The sequence below is a fragment of the Larus michahellis genome, chromosome 2, assembly GCF_964199755.1.
Source record: "Larus michahellis chromosome 2, bLarMic1.1, whole genome shotgun sequence".
NCBI classification, from domain to species: Eukaryota; Metazoa; Chordata; class Aves; order Charadriiformes; family Laridae; genus Larus; species Larus michahellis.
This window is the reverse complement of record NC_133897.1, coordinates 91,495,813-91,507,937: the sequence shown is the minus strand read 5'-3', so window position 1 is coordinate 91,507,937 and position 12,125 is coordinate 91,495,813. Positions and strand designations below refer to the sequence as shown.

Below are 12,125 nucleotides of genomic sequence, written 5' to 3'. Positions count from 1 at the left end.
CAGTGAGTCTGTCTCCTCTGTGCCATCCAGATTTTCTAGAGATGTGGAAGGACTAAATCGCACCGAGGACTTCACTGTTTTGTCAAATTTGTTTGGAATAGATCAAAGGGTTCTAAAGTTACTAGGAAGGAACTGTCAAGAGACCCAGGGGAACAAAAGCATCTGCTTGAGGTCCCCTGATCAGGCCTTACACATGTCTACTATGTCTGCCCTGGTGGTTTTTCTGCAGCTAATTTACCTTAAACCAAGGCTGCTAAGTTCAGTAGAACCAAACATTATAAACCTGAGTTTGTGATGTCAAACTTATACACCTATATATCAGTGCTCTCCAGACACAATGGATATTCTCAAATGTGAGTTTTGAGAATGTGTACGTGTGGGTTTTGGTAAAGTAAATGTTAACACTGGCAAAATTCTGAGTTTTCCATTATAGGTGCCGTACTTCTACAAAAAAAACAAATGCACAATGAAATGCAATACCTGTCCTACAGCAAGCCACTCTGAATTCTCCAAGAACAATGAATTTTGACAAAATACTCCTCAGTTTCACAGTCTTCCCTTGTCTCAGGAGCAATTTGGCAAAGCTTAGCTCAATTTTCCAAGACATCTGTTCATTCACATAAAAAAACAAGCCAGAATGGTTTGCCAGCCAAGATATTACCTTCTGAGAAACCAAGACTCTTTTATTTAAAATCCATGTGAGACAATAGTTGTAGGGAGTTCAATTTCATCATCGCTGTCTGTTCTTACAGCAACCCTGATAAACTGGGCATGAATCCATAGCTGGGAATTGAATTCACCTTTTACAGACCATCTATCTGAAGCACATGCCCACGTTGCTTTCTTCCAGGAAGGTTTGTGCATTGCTCTCCTCTCGTTACCCCAGAGCTGCACAAGTGCATGTATCAGACGTGCCTGTGCCAGTGAATGGAGGCGTCTGCAATTCTCCAACGTGAAACTGTTTCTTCTCTGGATGCTGAGTCCAGAGGATAGCCATGAACTCATGGTTCTGAGTACAGAACCACGTCAGGACTGGCAGGAAGCACAGACATCACTGTCCGGCCCTTCCCTCCGTCTGTAGGTCACTGGGAAGCCCCACAGATCCAGCCCAAGGGCAGGATGAGAGAGGGCATAATAGAACTTCCCACCTCCTATGTGGCGGGACTGTTTTTGCCAGCATGACTCATGGCACCAATGCCCTGCAGACCTGAAGAGGCTTTCCCTGCGCTGGTTGCACCCACTAGGAACAGGCTCATCTCTCCTGAAATCAAACAGTGGAATCATAGAATCATAGAACGTGTTGGGTTGGAAGGGAAGTTTAACGGTCATCTAGCCCAGCCCTCCTGCAGTGAGCAGGGACATCTTCAACTAGATCAGGTTGCTCAGAGCCTCATCAAGCCTGGCCTTGAATGTCTCCAGGGATGGGGCCTCCACCACCTCTCTGGGCAACCTGTTCCAGCGTCTCACCACCTTCGTTGTAAAGAACTTCCTCCTATTGTCTAATCTAAGCCTACCCTGCTCTGGTTTAAAACCATTGCCCCTTGTCTTATCGCGACATGCCCTTGCAAACAGCCCCTCCCCATCTCTCCTGTAGATCTCCTTCAGGTACTGGAAGGCCGCTATAAGGTCTCCCCGGAGCCTTCTTTTCCCCAGGCTGAACAACCCCAACTCTCTCAGCCTGTCCTCATAGGAGAGATGCTCCAGCCCTCTCATCATCTTTGTGGCCCTGTAAGGAAGCAGACAGGAACACGATGCGCAGTGCCCAAAGCAGAGAACAGCACTAATCACTGACTGAGGGCATAAGCCAAGGAGCAAGGGAAGTTTTTGCACTTTTACCTCAGAGGTCTGCGTGAAATCTTTTTGAAAGATAGGAGAGTTTCTTTAATATCAGCTCAGTGTGGCACAGGGAGAACCATTTTCCCATGGGAGACAGATGGTACGCTGCAGAAGGAAGGGGAAGGAGTGACATGAAGAAGGGGTTCGAGATAGAGGGATGGCTGAAGAACTGCTGAGGATGTGGGACCTGAGGTGGGACCCACCTGGTGGGAGACGCTGAAGCTGAGGCACTATGGAGTAAAAGGACACATGTGTGGCTGCAGCTCCATCGCAGACCACTTAGGGCTGGTCTGGCGTGTGTCCCCAGCTTGGGGGGAGCCAAAGAGTAAGCAACTGCGTGAGGGAGCTGGCAGGCATGGCTGGCAGAGGTGACTGCAAAAATAAAAATATTGCGGGGCAATGGAAACAACCGAGGGGCTGCACCTTGAAGGATAATATTCTGTGAAAGATGAAGGGGCTCCCTGGGCTCACAAGTGTTGCACTGAGGGGAAATTGGGCTGTGTTCAGATTTTAGCCGCATCTGCTCCTTCAGCATGACAGACGCAGGCAAGACCTCGCCATGCGATTACTGTGAATTACACTGAGGGGAACCAAAGGAGCAGAAATACAGGGATGTTCCCCTAGTCACCGGGGATGGGCTGTGCCTAACCCAACCGGATACCTAATTAAATCACAGTAGAGAATAACCTGATGATACTGGAAGGATTTGTGGAGGGTTTTTTTTATGATCCTTTTTTTAGGATATTCTGTTTCCAAGAAAATGTCCCAGCCTTTAAATCAGAACTATATTTACCTCAAAGGGGAAAATCTTGGAGATTAAAATCTTACAGCTCAACAACTCTAAACATGGCTTTTAGGAGAGCATTTCTCAAGCATGGGCAGAGTTTCAATGATTTTTTATTATATTGACATTAACATAAAAAAGTGAAACTTTCAGATTCTAGAAATCTAATTTTAAGATATGCAAGATCAAATTTATAAATCTTTTTTACAATTATAGTTTTCAGCATTTGAAAAGCCATTTCTAAGCATCTGCTTAGAAGATAAGTGCAAATAAGTAGTGTTATTGCAAAAGAGTTTTCCAAAACATTTTGATGGTTTTAAGAACATTTTAATCAATATAGTCTGTATTATTTTTTTATTTCCTACAATAATGGATTTATTTTATGAGCATTTACTTATGCTAAAGATACTTATTCAGCCAGTTGATCATATCCTTTCTTCCTTCCTCAATATAAGGTTTATCTTGAGGATTGATATCTTCTCTTTTGCGATGTACAAACCCGTGCGTCTGTCCAGGGTAAATTTTAACTTTATAATCAACTTTACAGTTTTGTTTAAGCTTCTGCTCCAGTAGGGTGACCTGCAACAGAGAATGTTCCATGTTGGCCGAGTATGGATTTAACATGTTATGCATTTACAGTTGTCAGATCGTCCTGGTTTTTTACTTCTCTTGGAGATGACACAGTGTGTCCTTGTCATCATTTTCTCTTCTACTAATTTTATACCCAAATGTGTTTCTGGTACTACACTTCCTTCATTTAACTAGGCTTTTTTCTCCAGTAGAATAACAGCATGTGACTTTGTAAAACCACTAAAAAAAGTTTACGGGTTACTGTAATAATACCTGTAAAGGTAAAAACGCCTATTTCTCAGTGTCATGAGAAGGTTAGTATGTAGTGATCACTGTACAAGTTCCTGCTGATAGACTTCATTAAAAAAAAAAAAAAAATGGGGCAAGATTTTGAATTAATTTGAAATTGAGGGAGGAGAGGCACAGATACAAAATTGGCAGTTCAAAGCTACTGACACTTTTGGCAGGGAAATTAAAGCCAACACCACTCATTGAAAGTGTATCTTCCTTTTTGATCCCCTTGGTGGATAATCATCTTTCTTTGGTCATTCTCCACCCATGCTCCCCAGGAAGGCTGTTGACAGAGTACCAGAAAGTTGAAGCTCTGCAGGACAGTGGGAGAAGGAGAAGGATAGCCACAGGATTTTTTAATTCTCCTGCAACTAGTAATTCCACTGGTACAGGTGGGGACTTTCTGCTGATTTTATGCATCATCAGTATGACTAGAGGGTCTCCTATCTTAAACTTGACAGAAGTCTTCCTTTGGGTTCTTGCCCTTTTCCTCCTAGGAACTCTCATATCTAAATCATCCATATTTTGCCACAGAAACAGAAACCATTTTTTCATCTCGCTGTAAAACTTTTTGATTTGGGGATAAACAACGCAAATTTGTGTAGAACTACTGTAAGAGTTAATGAAAGAGGAAGAAAAGGGCAAATTAGTTTTCCACTTTCTCTTAATTAAATATCAAATTACAAAACAAGCATGAAAAGCATTAAAAAGACAAATATTTCTGATGGGAAACTCACCTGCTCCAATGGGATGTGGTCATCCTTTTCAGCAAAAATGAAGAAGGTGGGATGAAGCAAACTGGATCTGTCCTCAAAGAACCTGATCACTCCTAGGGAAGAAGGAGTGGCCTGGATAAGAAGTCACGCTAAAGTGGTTAAATCACTACCAAAGCTATAACGTCAAAATAAAAGACATTCTGATCAGTTAGAGCTGATCAGCTTGTAATGGAAATAAACCCGCTTTCCTTAAAATTCCCTTTTGTTGTGAGACTTTCCTGGGATTTGGGATGTCTTTAAAGACAGAAAGACCAGCTCTGCCTGAAAAGGTCAGGGAAGAGTTGTTACATTTGCCCCATTCTTGTGGTTTTCTTTGGGCATCTGCTTCTGACCACTGTCAGAGACAGGGTCCTGTGAAAGGTTGACACTTCGGAGCTGCTTGCCTCCAGCCTGGCATGACCATTTTTAAGATAATTGTAAATATTCATCATTCCAGATACAGTGTTAGGACTTCAGTGTACATATATTTATATTGATATAAATTAATAACAAATTGATATTGCAATTGTGACTATTCAAATATATTTGAATTTAAGTAAATTCTAACTAGCTACCACCCTGGCCACGTAACAAGGGGCCACTGCCAGGAGTAACATTGAGGAATAATGTGTTCATGTCCTGACCTGAAGGTCTGCAGCCTGTGCAGCCCCCAGCCCAGATGATTCATTGGCAGAAGACCCTGCACACTAACAGAAGGACAGCAAAAAGGTTGCAGCATATCACTACTGCCATGTCTTTCCCTGTTAGCCCAACAGGGGAATGGAGTACAGACATGCGTGTCAAACAGGTTTTCCAAACAATGAAAACAAGACGGTGGGCAGCAGCCTGTCCTAAGACTTACACAGACTGAGGTAAGCAAGATACTGTGGCAAAGATCCACCTCATGGTAACTGCTGACTCCTAAAAGATATAAAAGACGTGCCCAGAAACCATTTTGTCATGACTAGCCAAGAGGAACCTGAGCCATCGTGAGGCCTTGGCATTTGGTGTCCCTTGTACACTATGTTGCACAGAAGCGATCCTGGCCGTGCCACTTGAATACATAGATCTTGCTAGCTATGATTAAGTGCGAAAAAGCGAGTGTGCAAAATTAAATTGCTTAAAGATTTTGTATAATAAAATCACCTTCTCCCATAAGATGTCACACTGAATTTTGTTACAGCAATACTCCCACAGAACAAGTTCCTGCACCAGTCACGTCTACTCAGAACGCAATAGGTATTTGACACTTACCATAGAGGGACACCCCTGTCTTTAAATGAGGATTTTTCAGCATCAGATGTTGTACTGCTGCTCCACCCCAGCAAAACCCAATGACACCGATCTTCTTTGCACCACATTGTTCACTTAGATACTTCAGGATGGCATCAACTTCTCTGAGACATGTAAATGAAAGTGAATTAAGGCTCTGTCTCTGTTCCCCTGGCCTCCAAGGTGGCTGCTGCTCAGAGACTGGGCATCAGTCTGCCTGTGGGAAGTGGTGAGTGAATGTCTTTGCATTACTCCTGTTTTTTCTCTTTCCTTCACTTATCAAACTGTCTTTATCTCAACCCATGAGTTTTCTTTCTTTTGTTCCCCCTGTTCTCTCCCCTGTCCATCTTGGGGGGACTGAGTGAGCAGCGGTACAGGTGCTTGGCTGCTGGCTGGGCTCAACCCGCAACACTAGTTTACTATTATTCGTTTCTAAAATACAAGAGAAACTCCAGGGGAGAAGGCACAGGGGACAATCAGTCTTCCTAGATCACTGTTACTAGAACCTAAGGTGATTTTATAAACAGCAGCCAGATTAATTTCACAAATGGCAATAGGTTTCTGATAGGCTAACAGAAAGGAAAGTTTAAGAGAAACACAGCCAGCCAAGAGCATCCCATTATCACAAACGTGACTATAGGCAAACTATCTCTCATTGGGGAGACAAATATTTCATTAAATTGTGGAAGTTAATTTGAAACTGTTGTTTCAAAATCAGCAATAACATCATGAAATCAAGCTACATGTCAGATAAAAATGGGGAAAAATATAGGTAGAAGAATGGGAAACTAGTACACTTTGAACTAGCCAGGATCTTCTAGGGAGCAGGACCAATGTTCCCTAGTTAAATAGTGTCTGGTGGCTACGTTTGCACCCTGTCTGAAATCATGGAAGTTGTACCTGCCTGTGGGAACCGAATCAAACTGCAGTGGAAGGAGCGAGCTGCATTTTTTAGCCTTTGCCGGTTCTTTTCTTTTGAGCCATTCATCTCACTTCTACTCTCTGCACAGGTAAACAGTGGGTGCTTTTATTCTTGTTCAAAGTTCTACTTTTCTCCAAAAATCACCCCTCACATTACTATAAGCTTGACCCACGAGCTGCATGAAATTTCTGTTTGTGGACATCTAGCTGTATTTGACCCATTAATAATCTAGGATCTAATCCTGCATCTTCACTGAGACAAAAATTCCTATGAAAGAAGGATGTCCACTCGCTGGACAAGGAACGATGGTTGTACTTGTCTATTTTGCCGGCGTTTCGGGTTTTCAGCCACTCATTGAAAGTCGCCCAGTCATTAGAAGGTTTCCAAGCTTCTTGTCCCACAAAAAAATCTGGGCAGATGGCTCTGCAAGAAAAATATAAACATTTTATGTCCATTAAATAATATTGAGAAAGGATTAAAGGGAAGTCTGTGTATACTATACAAAAAAATTAATTATGTTGAATACGCATAGAATTTAATCTACATCAAAGCACCATACAAGTAACCATCATTATTTTTCCATGTCTAATGAGGAACCTTAGCATAACTTCCAAATGCATTTTGCCCTGTTAAAATTTATTAATTAATTCAACAAATTGTTAACGGCAGTTGAAAATCCTTACTGGTTTTCTACCAGATTAAAAAAAAAAACCAACCAAACAAAAAAAAACCCTACAACTGATATGGTATGTACATTTGGGCTAGAAGTAATGCTAACCCAGTAACACAGGAAAGAGGATACCCAATATGCTTTTCATATATTTGAGAACCTGTTTCTTTCTTTTGCACAAGCTGGTACACTCTGCCTTCACAGAATGACTTTCAGCTTCTCTAAAATTTTTACCGTAACAGCAAAGTTGCACAGATGCTACGTTGGGAGGGAGGAAGGAAACAGGCTGCTTCGAGCTCATGGAGGATGAAAGATGCAGAATAAGATTTTTCGCTGTTTCCCCTATCTTCTTTTGTCCTTGCCTACTATCTCAGTACGGTAGGACTACTCAACTAATTTAGACTTCTCACACAGTTTTAACAAACAGGAAACTCTTCAGAGAAACATGTAAGTGAAGCCCTATGAAATTATTTGTGTTTGTATGGTTTGTGTAAAAAAAGGAAATAGTTGGTTCAACAAACTTTCTTTTTAAAAATACACTTTGAAAACAGCGGTATTTCTTACATGTATCCATTAGCTGCAAGCATATCAGCCATGTATCTGGTGTTTGGGAGTTGCCATCCAAATATATCATGAATCACAATCACAGCTTTGTCTGTGCCAGCAGGTGGTTTGCAAACGTACGCCTTGATGTGCTCAACTTGCACTTCCTGCCCACGGCCTCCATAGTCAAACCTGTCTCCAATATCACACGGGCAGGGCCTCGATTCGTTAGCCATGTGGGACACTGAAGAAGAAAAAAATATTCAGTTGTGACTATCCCAGCATACCATACTGAAAAAGATCAAAATACAGCGGTATCATAGGTTATCGAATTTTTGAATCATTACAACAGTATTGTGAACACACTGATTACTGTTAGATCTAAAATGCAACATTGGTCAATAGAATTATAGAATCATAGAATGGTTTGGGTTGGAAGGGACCTTAAAGACCATCTGGTTCCAACCCCCTGCCATGGGCAGGGACACCTCCCACTAGACCAGGCTGCTCAAAGCCCCATCCAGCCTGGCCTTGAACACTTCCAGGGATGGGGCATCCACAGCTTCCCTGGGCAACCTGTTCCAGTGCCTCACCACCCTCACAGTAAAGAATTTCTTCCTAATATCTAATATGAATCTAAACCCATTGGCTTGTTTTTTATAAATAATAATCTTGTTAGATTTACTTATGTTACAAACTCTTCAGCAGGGACTCGGTAAATAACTAGAGCTTCCATGCCCTACAGTAATACAGTAAAAATAAAGTCCAACCAGCCAGGCAACCATCACAAATTATTTAAATAGTGATGAAGCCAGTTCTTTCACTCTTCTTCACAAGTATGTCCTTGTCAGGAATGCAAAACTTTCTTTAGCAAAGACCGTAAAGGCTTAATACAGGACTTAGCATTTTGAAGAAAAGAAAACCCAAAAAACCCACACAGCTACTGTGTAGAAAGCTCTAATTACACTTAGATTAAATGTGATATTTTCTTCCAAAGACTTAAAATATTCCATAGCTGACCTTTCCAGTGTCAAGAAATAATTTTTCTAAGCCAGCTTTACCATCAGATATTACAGACTTTTGAAGGAGGATACTTAAGGAAGGTGCCAGTAAAAATATACCAGTGAAAGGCAGAGTAGAAAATCATATTTATTGAATATTAAATAAGGAATGCATTCAAACCCCAAGACAGGAAAAAAGAAAACTGAACATAAGGAAAAAATCCTTAAATTGAGCCAAATGTTTTATGAATAAGGTAACAGTCGGGCATGGTTAATTTTTTACAAACTATTGCTGAAATGAAAATAAACAAGTAATGCACAAAGGTCAAAAAATGCCAGCTGAATCTAACACAGATTTACGTAGCTCCTTGGTTTCAAGTTAATGATTTTATGCCACTGACCGTAGGTTAACCAGCTGGGTGAACTGACTGCATATTGCTGCAAAATGACTCGAATAACATATCTGAATATGCATAGAGTATCTCCAAAGAACGTGGAGAGAAATTAGATAAAGCTAAATTCCCTACCGATAAATTGTGTGTACCAGGAAAATTTTGCTAGTACAGAAACAAGGATGTTCAAACTTGATTATGCCAAATATACTGACAGAGAGAAATGGGGAAAAGCAGGTTACTGAACAGCCCCTGAACTAGTGCAGCTTCCATAGTTGTGGCACTAAAGGGACAGCTTTAGGGAAAAAAAAAAAAAACCACAAACAAGGAAAGAGCCCTACAGCCAGGAGATTTGCATGGATTACCAGGGACCGAGATGTTCTGGATTTGCAGACCTTAAAATTGAGAATATCCCAAGCAGTATTAGCAGGGCTGGGGCTGAAGGTCTTGGGAGATTTCACTTTCACAGATCAATTCAAGACAAGCTGTGTCTTATTTGAAAGCTGTATTAACCCTGGGCACACATTTATACTAATCCTCTACTTTTCTTTTTTTTTTTTTTAAATAAGCCACACCCACCCATAGGTGGTTTTTCCCCACACTTAGTCTCACCTATAGGACTTTTAATTTAAAATAAGTCTACCGGGAAAGGATGAATTAATAGATGAGCACGTAAAACAAAACACAGTTTAAATACACAATCAGAAAGAGTTGATAACTAATTTTCCATCCACAAACTATTTCCTTTGGATTAGACTAAAATACAACAAATCCAGTGACTGAATATTAAAGAAACATGCATTTCAGAACTCCAGAAAGGCAAACGCAATGCCCTTGGCCAGTGAGTATATCCTTAAAGGCTTTAATTGCAAATACTTCACATTATCCGATAAAATGCAAAGCAAATGTAAACCATGAAATATTTAAAGATGCAGCTCTAGCAGCTGAGGAAAAGAGCTCCAGACACGAGCCGGCGAGGGGTAGTGTTGGCTTGTATGGTTTATAAGCCATATAGACTTGCAAGCTTTGTAGCATAACCAAAACGTTTTGGGGTTTCTACATTTGCCATAGTATGCATTACATGCAAATAGTATCTTTTTACATTTCTGAGATGCTACTGAAACATTCCTTAAGAATTACTCCCCCTCGCTTAACATCCAACAAAGCTATTCTTTTTAGGAGGATCTGTAAACCCACAGCCTTGTTGTTCCATTTCCACCTGCAAGCACTTGACCATTTGAAGACCAAACTAACTTCAGTTTTCAGAAACTTGAACGCACAACCAGGAAAATATGAAGATCTTGCTGTGTAGCTCTCTCACTTTCCAGACTCTCCTGAGTCTTCCTCCTGAGAGGTCTTCCTCACCTCAGGAGGGACACTAAAAGGTTTCTGAGCCATCACCTCAAGCAGTTAGGGAAGAAAGCAGCACCCTGATGGCATCTAAATGAGCAAGCACTCTTTAAAGAGTATATAGATAAAATGAAAGTGCCCCAAACATGCTGAGTCAGACCTCAGCGTGCGCTTGTTTAACATTCCTCAGGAGGAAAAGCCGTAGAATTTAAATAAAAAAAAACAAAAACAAAAAACACCTAACCAACCCCCAGACATACCTGTAGCACAGGAAGCGTGCGAGATGGCAGAGGCAGGTTGCAAGAGCTCAGGGTGGACAGTCACCACTGAGCGCGATCCCCAAATAAAGTGCTAACTCATACAATGGAAGGGGTGAGAGCAGGGATCAGGTTTCTTCAAATCAGAGTTACGTAAGTTACTGCCTTTATCTTTGCATACCGCCGAGTCATGGAGTTTTAAAAGCCTCTTTTTAAGTCGTTATTTTTATTGCCAGTGCAGGCAGGGTGTGCTACTGCGGGGAGTTCTGCTACAGCCAGGTGCTAAACTTTCTTTTTAAATTACACAGAAGAGCATTAAGCATTGGAGGTCTTGTCTTTTCAGCTTAGGAAACACGTCGACTTGGCTGTGCAATTCATTTAGACAAATTTTTCTTCTTCTTCAAGGGCGTTTCTTTGTTTTTGAAGGTTGGGGTAGTATCACTTGTAAACATTACGTTGGCATCATTATTTCCTTAGACAAGTCATCTATTGGTAAAAGACATATCTAAAGTCAACAGCAGGGTGAGGGAGTGAAGTAGAGACACTGGTTTCAAAGCTCTATACACGACAAAGCTTATATAGTATAGGAACAATATTTTCTCTTTCGGAGTGAAAATAACATGTAAAAAGGTAACAGTTTGTAGACTGCTATACGTATCATTACAGTAAGTATTTAAAATGCTGATAGATTTTTATACTATCACAGGACATTCTGTACTTTTTTTCCCTTTTAGGAGTAAAGTGACTGCCTGATCCTTGTATCCCTCCCATTCTCCCAATTTTCTTTTTATTGGATTATTGGGATTATTAGCAATCCAAAATTCACTATTTCCTCAGAGGCACATCTAAAAAGTCGCACTAACTGTACATGTTAGTCTACCACGCTTTTGCTTTGGGAAAGCAACAAGCCTTACAATTTAGTCCTCATACATAAACTGTTTTCCTATATTCTAAATAACTTTGTCGATGCTATTTATTTACTATTCCTAAAATACAGTCAAACAAATGAAAAAAAAAAAACTAACAAAGAATTCCAGAGTGAAGTCATAAGGTTCAAAACCCAAACCTTTTGGTTTGGTTTGGTTTTTTTGGCTTTTCCCACTTGTATACGACAAACAACAAACTACCACACACAGGGAGCTCAGATACTCCATAGCAACTTCAAAGAACAGCAGTAAAATAAATGCAAGAAAAATTGGCAGTTTAAATGATTCCTAGGAAAGAGAAATGACAGCAAGGCTTGCAGAACCTTCTCTCCAGTGGAGTTGCTTAACCACATTTCCCCTCCCTTAGTCACAGTAATGTGGCTCCAGAAATTCTTTATGCATAAGATTATTCCCCTTTACCTTCATATTGACATTAAATTTTAGAAATTAAATGACTTTTAATTTGATTTCCTGTTGTTTCTGTGTTCCTTGCTAGGCAATCCATGCAGGTTTTTTTTACTTAGAAGTCAAAACTGAATTCAACACATTTGTGATC

The 12,125-nt window shown here is 40.7% G+C and overlaps 1 protein-coding gene across 1 annotated transcript; it reads right to left on the bottom strand.

Moving 5' to 3' along the window:
• Nucleotides 1–2,715: 2,715 nt before the first annotated feature.
• On the bottom strand, nucleotides 2,716–11,129 carry LOC141739283 (carboxymethylenebutenolidase homolog). Its single transcript, XM_074576207.1, has 6 exons — nucleotides 10,647–11,129; nucleotides 7,665–7,887; nucleotides 6,746–6,853; nucleotides 5,491–5,633; nucleotides 4,219–4,310; nucleotides 2,716–3,199 (listed from the first exon to the last, which is right to left on the bottom strand). Exons 2-6 carry the CDS (start codon nucleotides 7,877–7,879, stop codon nucleotides 3,020–3,022), a joined length of 738 nt encoding a protein of 245 aa, XP_074432308.1. The 5' UTR covers nucleotides 7,880–7,887; nucleotides 10,647–11,129; the 3' UTR covers nucleotides 2,716–3,019.
• Between the last annotated feature and the right edge of the window lie 996 nt (nucleotides 11,130–12,125).